Source organism: Orycteropus afer, unplaced genomic scaffold (assembly GCF_000298275.1).
Source record: "Orycteropus afer afer isolate SDZICR_OR568_19922 unplaced genomic scaffold, OryAfe1.0 scaffold00011, whole genome shotgun sequence".
NCBI classification, from domain to species: domain Eukaryota; kingdom Metazoa; phylum Chordata; class Mammalia; order Tubulidentata; family Orycteropodidae; genus Orycteropus; species Orycteropus afer.
This window is the reverse complement of record NW_006921598.1, coordinates 8,752,571-8,765,971: the sequence shown is the minus strand read 5'-3', so window position 1 is coordinate 8,765,971 and position 13,401 is coordinate 8,752,571. Positions and strand designations below refer to the sequence as shown.

General features: G+C 42.5%; 1 protein-coding gene across 1 annotated transcript in view; it reads right to left on the bottom strand.

Annotated features, from left to right (window-relative positions):
- The window catches only part of LOC103205999 (gamma-aminobutyric acid type A receptor subunit rho2), a 66,329-nt gene extending 53,300 nt beyond the window's left edge, over positions 1-13,029 (bottom strand). Inside the window, exon 1 of the mRNA XM_007951443.1 lies at positions 12,887-13,029. Coding sequence (XP_007949634.1) covers positions 12,887-12,999 — 113 coding nt within the window. The 5' untranslated portion in view covers positions 13,000-13,029. The remainder of the gene's footprint in view (positions 1-12,886) is intronic.
- Positions 13,030-13,401: the final 372 nt, after the last annotated feature.

Here is a 13,401-nt window from a genome sequence, read left to right as displayed (position 1 = left end):
TTTTTTTCAGTATTTCCTACCAACCACACAATTCAATATATATACTTTTTTTTTTTTTTTTCCTCTAACCAGCCCTGATACTCCTTGTGTCATCCAGCCAGCAGCTTCTATCAAAGGCAGCCTGATGAATAGCCACAATCCTGAGGAGAACCAGGACAAGCCACAGCCATTAGGGGTCAAAGCAGCCCTAACTCCCTCCCAGCCCCACCAAGGCCAGAGTGGGGAACAGCCTTGCTCCAGGCACCCAGCTAGGCGGAGGAAGCCAGAGCTGGGGCTCAGGACTGCAGAGCCTGGTCCAGTCCTTTCTGCAAAACCAGATAATGAGGAAGAACTCTCTTTTCTTACATGCGCACGCTATTTCCACATCATTTTGTTCAGCACACCACATATAATCTTATTAACTAGAAAGCTGTCTAGTCCAAAAAATACTCTAAAGCAATTTTCTACTGGTAGAGTTAAAGTTAGATAACAAGGGAGGGAGAGAGGAAAAGAAGCTTCATGTAACCAAGTTAATGTATACACATTATCTGTTCCTCTTATAATGCTTTTTGTTTTGTGTCTGGCATTTGAGTTATTTTGTATATGTATCGTATTTATCCTTCTAAAAGGGTTAAGTCTGAGTGTAATCTCTGTATTCATTGTATACAAGGCTGTTTTGGTCCTCTTATGCCGCTCTAACAGAAAATACCACAAATGGGTTGCTTTAATAAACAGGGATTTATTCTCTTACAGTTTAGGAGACTAGACGTCTGAGTTCAAAGTGCCAGGCTCTAGGGGCTGGGTGAAGAAATTTTGGCCTTGGGCTTCAGCTCTGCCTCTTGTTTCTGGCCCATTGAAGCTAGAGGCTTCTCTTAACTCATGCAGCTGCTGGCTGCTGAGGCTGACAGACCAAGTCGACAAGTAAAATGGCACAGTCCCAAGATTATCAAACAACATGGCAGGCCACTACTTCAAGTCCAGAGACAGTTCCAAGATAGGTAGACAATGGCAGGCCACTTACTGATGACTTGGTCAAATGAAGGGTTCAAGCATGCTGAAAAGCTCAAAACCGTTCCCAAAGCTGCGCCTTACGCTGGGAGCCGCTGGGAGCAGACCACATCCCCAAAGCAGCTACTCAGCTGCTCATAGCAGATTCCATCATGGAGTAGATTACCAGTCTCATCATGGGGAATAACTATATCCAGCTGCCCAGCCACTCAAAAGCAAGCCCTGCTGAGTTGACCCATAACCTCAACTACCACAAAGGCCTATCATATAGTAGGCATTCTGTAAATGGGACCAACACAAAAGGACAAATGGCCAACTTCTAGAAAAAGTTTAAACTGATTTCATTTTAATCATATTTGGTCAAAAGTATCCCTAAACCAGATGGTTCTCAACCCTAATTGCAGAGTAGAATCATACAGGAAGTTTTAAAGATTTCAAGGCTCAGCCTATACCTCAGGCCAATAAAATTTGGATCTCTGGGGGTGGGGTCCAGGCATCAGTTCCCAGTGGATTCTAATGTGTAGCCAAAGCTGAGACCCACTGCTCAAAATTGAAAATTGTTAGATCTCTCAAAACCTTAATAAAAATGAACTCCATTTAGCTTTGTGTTTTACTGACCATTGTTAGATGCCACTGAGTCAGTGCTGACTCATAGTGACCCTGAGTGAAATAGAACAAAATACTGCCTGGTCCTGTGCCGTCCCCACTATCATTGCTGTGTTTAAGCCCATTGTTGCACCCACTATTTTATCCACCTCGTTAAGGGTCTTCCTCTTTTTTGCTGACCCTTTTTTTTTCCCACCAAGCATAATATCCTTCTCCAGGGACTTGTTCCTCCTGTTAACATGTCTAAAGTATATGAGACAAAGTCTAAGGACCATTCTAGCTGTACTTCTAAGACAGATTTGTTCATTCTTCTGGCAGTCCATGTATATTCAGTATTTCCTACCAACCCCACAATTCAAATGCATCAATTCTTCCTCAGTCTTCCTTATTAACTGTCCAGCTTTTGCAAGCATATGAGGCAATTGAAAACATCATGGCTTGGGTTTGGCACACCTTAGTCCTCAATGTGGCATCCTTGCTTTTAACACTTTAAAGGGGGATTTTGCAGAAGATTTGCCCAATGCAATACGTCATTTGATTTCTTGACTGCTATTTCCATGGGTGTTGGTTGTTGACCCAAGTGAAATGAAATCATTGACAACATCACTATTTTCTCCATTTGTGATGGTGTTGCTTATTGGCCCAGTTGTGAGGATTTTTGTTTTATGTTGAGGTGTAATCCATACTGAAGGCTGTAATCTTTGATCTTCATCAGCAAGTGCTTCAACTCCTCTTCACTTTCAGGAAGTAATATTGTGTCATCTGCGTATCGCAGGTTGTTAATGAGTCTTCCTCCAATCCTGATGCCCTGCTCCTCTTCATATAGTCCAGCTTCTCAAATTACTTGCTCAGCATACAGATTAAGTAAGTATGGTGAAGTAATACAACCCTGACACATGTTTTTCATGATTTTAAACCACGCAGTATCCCTTTGTTCTGTTTGAATGACTGCCTCTTGCTCTATGTACAGGTTCTTCATGAGGGCAACTAAGTGTTCTGCAATTCTGATTCTTCATGATGTTATCTATAATTTGTTATGATCCACATAGTCAAGTGCTTTGCATAGTCAATAAAGCACAAATAAACATCCTTCTGGTATTCTCTGCTTTCAGCCAAAATTCATTTGACATCAGCAATGATGTGCCTCATTCCACATATTGAATTTTTGGCAGTTCCCTGTAGATGTCCTACTGTAACCATTTTTGAGTTATCATCAACAAAATTTTATTTTGTGGTAATTTCCACCTCCTTTTGAATCACCTTTCTTTGGAATGACCACAAATATGGATCTCTCCTAGTCAGTTGGCCAAGTAGTTGTCTTCCAAATTTTTTGGCATAGATGAGTGAACGCTTCCAGTGCTGCATCCATTTGTTGAAACATCTCAATTGGTACTCCATCAATTCCTAGAGCTTTGTTTTTCACCAATGCTTTCAGTGCAGCTTGGACTTGTACCTTCAATATCATCCATTCTTGATCATATGCTACCTCCTAAAATGGTTGAACATCAACCAATTCTTTTTGGTGCATTGATTCTGTGTATTCCTTCCATCTTCTTTTGATGCTTCCTGCATCGTTCAATATTTTGCCCATTGGATCCTTCGATACTGCAATTCAAGGTTTTAATTTTTTATTCAATTCTTTAAGCTTGAGAAATGCTGAGTATGTTCTTCCTTTTGGTTTTCTAACTTCGCATTTCATTATAATACCTTATTTTGTCTTCTGTCGGCTACATCAATGATTTTCAACTTTGACTACAGATTATAATCATGTGGGGAATTTTAAAACATATTGATGCTTGAGTTCCACCCTCAGAGATTTCAATTTTGTTGATTTGGAGGGAGATTTCAACACTGAATGTTTTAAAATCTCCTGAGGTGATTCCTTTGAACAGCAAAGTTTGAGAACCACTGGACTTAATCAGCTGCCTTTGGCAGAGCCCCAAGAGCTGCCCAGAGCTCTTGTTGGTGCTGATGATTATAGTGTAAAATGTTAGAGGGCTGCAAATCAGACAACAGGTGAAGGGTTGGTTGAACCAGATGCTCTCTTAGGGCCTTTCTGTGATTGAGGCCACTAGCCCAACAACCAGCAGTGTTTGCCATGAGAAGATGGTACAGCAGCTGCAACTGTGTTTGCCAGAATTCTTTGAGTTCCTGCTGTGAGCAGGCTCTGTGCCCAGTGATTTGCACGCATTACCTCCGTCAACCCTCACACAGTCCTTATAAGGTAAACACAGTTCTTAAACCCTACAGAATAGTGCCTGGCACCTACTAAACCCACAAAAATGTTAGCTCTAGTAATAACTATCACTACCTCAGTGTCTCCTAAAAACAAAACAGTTGTCATGGAGTCGATTCCAGTTCATGATACCCCATGTGTGTCAGAGTAGAACTGTGCTCCATAGAGTTTTCAAAGACTGATTTTTCAGGAATATATCATCTCTTTCTTCCAAGATGTCTGTAGGTAGACTTGAATCTCCAACCTCTTGGTTAGCAACCAAGCATGTTAAGATTTACAGAACCCAGGTATCCCCTCCCCCCCAAAACTAGCCCACACGTAAACTCAAGTTTTGAGAAAGTTGTGGTAGAAGGGTCTGTGAGGATCCCTGCCCTTATATCCCAGACAGAAGCAGGAAGTTTTAGGGCAGAGAAAAGGAAAGGTGAAAAGACAGGTGGGACACTGCTTATGACCTGCTTCTTGTCAAAGTGTTCTGGTGGCACAGTGGTTAAGCATTCAACTGCTAAGCTAAAAGTTGGCATTTCAAACCCACCAGCTGCTCCACAGGGGAAAGATATAGCATAGCAATCTGCTTCTATAAAGGTTACAGCCTTGGAAACCGTATGAGGCAGTTTACTTTCCTTCTTAAAAGTGGAAGATTTTCATGAATTTAACAGCTGTTAAGAGCAGACCTAAAGCACTCCTCACCACAAGCACCACACAAAACTTCAGATTTGTCTCTCAAGTGACACAGCTATTCTCTGCTCCAATAGTGCAATGCTTCCTGGAAGAATCCAGGCTTTTGAAGCTCTGCACACCCATCCCAGCTGCACTTGCCTCTGTCTCTACCAGTAAACCAGTTGTCACTGAGTTGATTCTGACTCATGATAATCCCATGTGTCAGAGCTATGTGCTCTATAGGATTGTCAATGACTGACTTTTCAGAAGTGGATCACCAGGTCTTTCTTCTGAGGCATCTCTGGGTGGACTTGAACCCCTAACCTTTCAGTTAGCAGCTCAGTGTGTTAACTGTTTGCACTACCCAGGGACACTGACTTTTTCCTTGGTACACTGAGGACTCTTGGTTTGTTCTAAGTAGAGAATTACAACAGCTTCCATCTCTCCAGGTGTCAAACAAAATCTAGGAAACCTGCCAATCAGAAAATAACTTTCTTACAGGTCATCTAGACATTTGGGTCTTATAGGATATAAGGTCTAATTCCTGACAGAAAAATTAACAACAACAACAGTCAGTGTTATTATTGTTGTTGTTGTTGTTATGTGCCGTGGAGTCAGAGCCAACTCATAGTGACCCCTCCTTGGGTTTCCGAGGCAGTATCACGATGGAAGTAGATTGCCCAACCTTTCTTCCGAGGAGTGGCTGGTGGGTTTGTACCGTCACCCTTCTGGTTAGCAGTCAAGTGCCTTAGGCACTGTGCTACCAGAGCTCCTAGTGTTATTATAGTTTCTGTTATGTATAGGATATTGTGGGTTTTATGCATAAACAAAGAGATGCTCATTTGAGGTATTAGTTGTTCAGTTATATGTATGCTTACTTTAATCTCAGTGCTCTTGGCATACTTCATTCACTTTGGAAAGAAACAGGCATTTTTCCTCTTTAAACTCTGTAACAGATAAGTGAGCTCCTGTTCCTTGAGTGATCTATCTATGAAATCCTTCTTAACTTTAATTCTCTACCAGTTGCACCAACCAATAAAGTAACTACTACCCATATGTGGCTATTTAAATTAATTACAATGAAATAAAACTAGGATTCAGTTCCTCAGTTACTCGGACCACATGTATGCACTCAACAGATAATTGTGGCTAGTGGCTGTTGTATTGGACAGCGTGGCTATACAACATTTCCACAATCACAGAAAATGCTATTGTTCAGGGCTGGTCTAAAGGTTGGCCTGTCTTCCTTCTCCACCAAAGAGCAAATTCCCCTACAAGCCAGGACTCCCCAGCTTCTGGCATGTGCCCAGCTTCTCCCAGCTCCAGACCTCCCAGTCATTCCTTCACTTCTGGTGAGGGTTCTGGCACCACCTCCTTCTGTTTTTTCTCAGTTCAGTTCCTCCCATCAACCTCAGAGAGGTCAACAACCACATGGCAGCTGTCCCACACTCTGCTCTCAGAGTTTCTCAATTCCTGAGGCAAATTCATTTATTCAACACACTTCTTCTGAGCACCTACTCTGTCCAGATGCCATTTAAGTCATGAGGATGCAACAGTAAAAATGTAGATAGATACACCACACTTGCAGGGCTTATAGCATAGTGGGAGAGATAGACAGCACATCAGGGGAAAGAAAAATAATATCCCGTCAGGAAATGCTAAGTTTCATGGAAAAATAATAAGGCAGGGTAATGGGTAAGATAAGAGATGGGTTGGGGTGGAGGACTGTTTAGATAGGGTGATCAGTGAAGGCTTCCAAGACTTGGAGAGGCTGAGGGAGGGAGTGAGCCATGAGAAGATCTGAAGGAAGCATTTTGTGAGAGAGGAAATAGTAAGTGTGAATGTCCTGGGATGAGTCTGGCTTTTGTGGGGAGCAGTAAGAAAGCCAGTGAGCTGGAGGAGAGCAGGGAGCAGGAGAAAACCAGGGAGAGATGAGGTCAGGGGCCAGATCATGAGGCTGTCATGGTCATGACACAAATGGGGAAACCCATGGGAAATTCTGAGCAGGGGTCACAAGATCATGTTTAAACCTGAGAATATCACTTGGCTGCTGTGTAAAGGAGACTGTAGGAGCATAGTGGTTACCTTTGGGGAAAAGTGTGAGATCATAATTAGGAGAGGGGATGAGAGTGCTTCAATAGTGCTGGTCATGTTCTATTTCTTGACCGGGGCAGTGATTGTGTTCCCTTTCTGATAATTCATCAAACTGTATGCTTACCATTTTTGGTATTTTTCTCTATGTATGTATATGTCAATAAAAAATTCACTTTAAAAAAGGAGACTATAGGAAGGCAGAATAGAAGTCAGAGACCATTTGGAAAATTTTTGTTGAGAGAACACAGTACCTCGTATTTGTGGTGGAGTGAAGTGTAGAGAAGTGGTTAGATTCAAGGAAGGCAAAGCAGATAAGTTTTGCTGATGAGTTCGGGGTGAGAAGGAAAGAGAGCAGGTGAAGATGATCCAGGTTTGCTACCTAAGCACCTGGGTAAAATGGTGGGGACGTTCACTGCAATTATAAAGACTGAGGGAGTGAGAGGTTGGTGGGCATGGGACTGCATCAAATTCTTATAAGCCACCTTGTTTTTGAGATTCCCAGGGAACACTGAGGTGGAGACGCCAGGGCCAGTGAACATACCTTTGGGAAGCTTCAGAACAGAGATGGATTTGTAGCCATGGAATTGTATGAGACCACCACGAGAGAGAACATTGACAGAGGAGAGAGGAAAGCCTAGGCTGAACCCTGGGGCAGCCCAACATTTCAAGATTAGAAAGAGGAGGTAGAGCCAGCAAAGGAGACTGAGAAAGAGCAGCCAGGAAGGTAGCAGAAAATCAGGACAGGGTGATGTCTTTGAAGAACCTAGAAAAAAAGTATTTCAGGGAGGGGTGTGAGTATGTCAAATGCTGCAGAAAGTTCAAGAGAGAGGAAGATTCCCTTTGCCCACTGGACCTTCCTCTCCATGGCTGTCTTGTCACGCCACCATGTTTTACCCCTACCTTAGAACTTGTTCGTCACTCAGTTACACCTGTTTCTTTCACTTTATGAGCTCTCGTTTGGGTTACTCCATCTGTGCCCCCATGCCTTTGTGCACCTTGACAATCTCTTGTTTGGCAGCCACCTCAGCTGATGTATCTCATGACATCCACATTCCAAAGGCATCTACTAGTCCTTTGACTCTGCTATCACTGTTGTCCTCTTTGCCCCCATCCCATTTTCACTCCCTTCCGCTTTACATCCACAGCTTACATAGTGATCAAGAGATTGACAATACTGTTAACTTCATTGCCTCAGTGGCTTTCTGTTACCTCTGAGCATGCACTGAAGATGTAACACAAGTCTAATGACTATAGAAGCATATGCGGTCATGGCTGGTGCTTCTAGGAAACTCCCTAGATTCACTGGCCTTTTCCCTAAATCTTGCCTCCAGCAATCCAGTGGGACTAGGTCTGGTTCTTTGGGGAGTGACTATGTAAGGGGCCATGTTCAGATGCCCAGCAAAGATGCCCCAGGAACACTGATGAAGAGCTCAGCCTAAGTGCTTAACAGATCATAAACATTAAATTGTGAGTACAGCCAGCTCACTGCCTCTCTGCCTGTGGATACAAAATCCCTCCAGGTCAGCACAGTTTTCACATCCACTTAGAAGGGAGGATTAGAGGAGCAGAAGTCTCAAAAGGCAAGCACCTTAACAAGAGAGGAGAGATTTAAATCCTGGTGTTATTAATGAGGCCTGGAATTTTTTTTTTTTTTTTTAGACCGGTTATTGGATAACTTGGGTTACTAATATCCCAAGCCTTGGTCTGTCTGTATGAACTGGATGCTCTCGGGGCATCCTCACAGCAGATAGCCAGGCAATGCTCTGTGGGCTTGGTCCTCAGATCCTAGACACCAAAGTCAGTATCCTGAGTCTCAGACCCAAGTCATGACTGTCAACTTTCACAGGACCTCAAGGTCAGCCCTTTGGAAGTTGAAACAAGGGGGGAAATGTGTTCACTAAGTCTTTGAGAAGCAAGATTCATGTCATACTGTTGTGGTGTACTTGGAAGCAGATGTCATACTGTTATGGTGTATTTGGAAGAAGTAAGAATCATATTAACTATACTCGTACATATGTTGCCCCTCTCTGCATCATGCCCTGAGCTGTGTATTTTAAACATAGCTCATGCTATCCTCGCATCAACCCAGGGAGGAAGATTTCACCAGCCTTCTTTCCAATTGGGAAAACGGAGGTTAAGAAAGATCAGAGAGTATGGCCACTTGGCCAGAATCTGGAATCTGACTTAGGGGCCCTTTTTGTTCCCTGGACCTCTCTGGGGAAGAATGTGGGTCACTGGATTTCCTGGGTTCAGCAAAACCTGAGTCATAACGCAAACCAGGAGAAGGATGACCTAGGGCAGGAGGCACCAATGAGACCACAAGCAGGAAAAGGAAAAATTAAAGAGGCTCCCAGGCTTCGAGACTGGGAGGGACTGATGGTGCTATCCAGGGAAAAGCCCAGAATCCCATGGCCCAGAGTTTGGTTTGTTTCTCAGATCACAAGTAGGAAGGGCCTTTGAGTAGGAAAGCAATCATATAGTCAGCATCCTGCCAGACCACAGGGCAGGGGAGGGTTAGAACAAAGCTTGGGAGGCTGACAGGCAGCAAAACCAAAACAAAGTGAAAAATAACAACAAAGAGAAAGCAGGCTCACTAAGCAGCAATTATATAAACAGGAACACAAAGGATCGAAAACCAAGAGCTTCTTTGAGAAAGAAGCTGCTGGGCAAAGTAATTCTTTTCTGTGAGTGTGTTGGTCAGGATGATACAAGGAAGGCTTGCAGGAGTTAGAAGTGCTGAGAGTGTATGTGAATGTGACCGGGAACTGTAATATATATGTGTGTGAGAGTGTGTGTGAGAGAGTGAGACTGAGAGCAAGTTGCTTGTGAGTGTGACTGTGTGCTGTAGGTGAGTATGAGCATGAACTGCACAAGTGTGTATGTATGATTACATGTATTAATGTGAAAGCATGTTAGTATATGTGTTTATGTAGCTGTGAGTATGCAACTGTGTGTGTAACCACATGTGATGAGTGTGTGTGATTATATGTGAGTGTGTGACTGGGTGTGTTGTGTGTATATTGTGTATTGTGTGTGTGATCATGTGTGTTGTATATAAATGACTGTTGCGATCATGTGGTGTGTGTGTGTGTGTGTGAGAGAGAGAGAGAGATACCATGTATATGTTTTTGTGTGTGAACACACAGATATCCTAAAGAGATGAAGAGCTCTAAGAATACAGTCAGAAAGGGTCAGACCATTTTATTCCTGTTATTTATGAGTATAGCTTAATCCTCACATGTCAACAATGAAAGTAATTTAAAGAAAATAAATGGTCAGATGCTTGGCTGGAATTTTTCACAGAGAGACTTAGTTCTGTGATTGTCTGTTTATATGCAGACTCAAGTGGATGCTGAAAAACCGAGAGCCATGTGTCCCGATGTGACATTTCGCCTATCCTTTCTCTCAGCCTCAGTTCATTAATTACTTTATTTCCTTTGAAAGCATATTTCGACTTTTTCCACTTACTTTACCACCTCATAGGATGAATTTCAAGAAGTTCTTCTCCCTTTAAGAGTCAGTTTCAACCTGTCCCCAAGCCCATGCTTGTGTCTGAGAATGAGAATATGCATCTCCTGAGGAGAAGTGACTGAGACGTATGACAGCCAAGGCTGCTGGATGGGTCCCCAAAGATCCCTGAGGACTCATGCTGAACCCAGCACATTCTCAGGGGAACAAACAGTTGCAGACAACACTCTCCCTCCATCTGAGTAAATTGAGAACCTAGTTCTGGTCTAGTTTGAACCTAGTTTGGTCTCATTCTGCCGAACAACTGGCAAGCTGAGTGAAGAACTCATGCTTCTGAGCCTCTATTTCCCCATCTCTAAAAGGAGCTGATTTGAGCAGCATTTCCCAACATGTACTCCGTGAAATCTAAGTCCCACAACAGTCTCCCCCACCAAAAAATTAAAACCTGTGAACATCTTTTTTTTTTTTTAAGAGAATGAAATATTGTATGATTTATCTCCCTCTTCAAGATTCACAATGTCATTGGTAAAGGAAACTGTTTTAAATGATCAAAACCAGTTTCCTGAAGGAGCTCTGCTGGTGTCGTGCCTAAGGCATTTGACTACTAACCAGAAGGCTGGCAGTTCAAACCCACCAGCCACTCTGTGGAAGGAAAACTATGCAAGCTACTTCCGTAAAGATTTACTGCCTCAGAAACCCAAAGGCTGTCACTATGAGTCAGATCAAATCCATGGCAGTGAGTTTTTTATTTTTAAAACCAGTTTCCCAGACATTTATGATCTTGGAACCCCTTTTTCACCAAACACGTATTAACATCTCACAGAAATAGAACTCGAGGGAATTGCTGGATCAGGTGAATTCTGAAGGCCCTTCTAGTTCAACATTCAACAACCTGTGATTACGGCAACATAACCAGGAGGTTATGTTCCAGAGCAGTGCCTCCTTCCCACCATTCTGGAGGGTTTTATCTGCTTGCTTTCTGACTGAGAAGCAGCAGGCCCTACAGAATACTGACATCTCCCTGAACAGCGGTTTCCAAAGGGGAGGCAAGCACCTGGGTGTTTAAGATGGTCCCTGGGGACCATAAGTAGGGACTGTAACTTTTATTTATATCTCATTTTTATCTAAAAATAGGGAAGCAATCAGCTTTTGTTTCATATGTTGTTGTTGTTGTTATGTGCCACCGAGTTGGACCCGACTCATAGCGACCCATTCTTGGGTTTCTGAGGTGGTATCACTACAGTAGTTTGCCCAACCTTCCTTCCGAGGAGTGGCTGGTGGTTTGAACCGCCAGCCTTCTGGTTAGCAGAGCTCCTTTGTTTCATATATGTATGTATAATAATAGGAGCTCTGGTAGCCTCGTGCCTAAGGCATTTGATTGCTAACCAGAAAGCTGGCAGTTCAAACCTACCAGCCACTCCTGGGAAGGAAGGTTGGGCAATCTACTTCCGTAGAGATACCATACCATCGAAACCCAAGGAGGGATTGCTATGCGTCGGGTCCGACTTGACAGCAGTGAGTTTGGTTTTGGTTTGGTATGTATAATAATATATGTATATAATTTATCAATAAATAAACTTATATTGGAAGTATAATTTCAAAAACTTTTCACTGATAGTGCTGCGTGATTGAAAAAATATTTGCCAACCACTGACCTAGAAAACATGGCTGAAGAAAATAATAGTTTATATTCAAAACCACTAGTTCACTGGATGCTTAGAATGGATGATCTGTAGCATCTCACACACGGTGTTTATATCTTAGCTGCTTGTTCTTTTCTTATCTTCATTTATAGTTTTTATAGTTCTTATGTCTACATCAAGCCTGGAGTATCATGCTTTGTACCTCAATTTAAAACAAACTTATTAAGAAACCTAGATTTGTAATGTAATGATTTTGAATGCAAATTCTGGGCCTAAGCAATATTTCTTGGAAACGTTTCCCTTACATCATGAAATGGCATTCCTTGTTGTCTATACACGTATTTCTGATAATCTAACCAAAACAAACAAACAACAAAAATTCTAGCAAACTTTAAACACTTTTTGTAACAATGTTTCAAAACAATCAAATGAAACGCAATACTATTTCAAGCCAATCAAATATTTAAGGAAAGCAACTCCAGTTATAATTTTCCTTAATACTTCAAGCTAAAATCCTATATATAGTTCCCTAAAAAATACATGGGTGTAATCACTTATTACAAGATGTGATGTGCCATCTATGGTTCCTATTGGAGTCTCTGGGTAGCGCAATGGTTAAGTGTTTGACCACTAGCCAGAGGCGCCTTAGCAGATAGGCCTGGCAATCTGCTTCCACAAAGTCACAGTCCTTAAAAATCCTGTGGAGTACAAGTCTACTCTGACACACACGGGGTCAACTTGAGTTGGAATCAACTTAGTAGTAACTGAAACACATGGTACCTACAGGATATAATCTTGACAAACAATGCAACACAATTGGAAAAGTATAGAGTTTTTAGCCACAAAACTTGGTTAACAGTCAAATGCCATAGGTACTACACCACCAGAGCTCCCCCTTCCATGAGTAGATTTCCTTTATCTGCCTTAAAGCAAAATGCTTTTGTTGAACACAGGTATCAGAATGAAAGACTCAATCTACCCTAACTTTGCTCTCTCACTGCTTTGACACAATGAACTATTTGTGCCCAGTGAGAAGCTGTTTTTTGTGAGTTTGAAGCTCACTCTATCTCCTCTATCTCCGGAGGGAAAACAGATTCCCATAGGGATGATGTAACCCCCAGCCCTCCAGGGACTGTCTCACTGTGCACCATTGTGAGGCATGCCCCTCCCCCTCCCATTCAACTGATAATTTTACCTTGGCCTGGGCATTTCCAGCTGCCTTGTCCATCTCCTCCTCCTGGGCTTTCTGCTTTCCACAAGAGCCATCAGGCAAAACAAGAACAAAATGAGTCTTGTAAAATAAGGCATTTTGTCGATGTCTACGATGCAACAAGCTGCTTTCCAGTAGTAACTTGTGGCAAGGCTTAACCATTGATTCTTTCTGCTGCCTCGTGACGGCATTTCTTAGAGGGACCGTGAGGACATGTCTAGCAAGCCTGATTGTCCCAATCTAATATTGATGTTTTGCACACATACACCACCACCACCACCACCACCACTACTACTACCACTACCACCAGCCGTGACACAACCACCAAGGCTGCTTAATGATTGGCCATTAGTCAAGAAGTTTGTCCTCTTTTAAACTCTGCTTCCGCTGAGTCCTAGAACAGCTTTGACTAACGCTGTTATATAAAAAAATATAAATAAATCTCTTGAACATGCCAGCTTTTTGCTGAGATCATTAATCCTTCTCTCTGGCTGCATAAA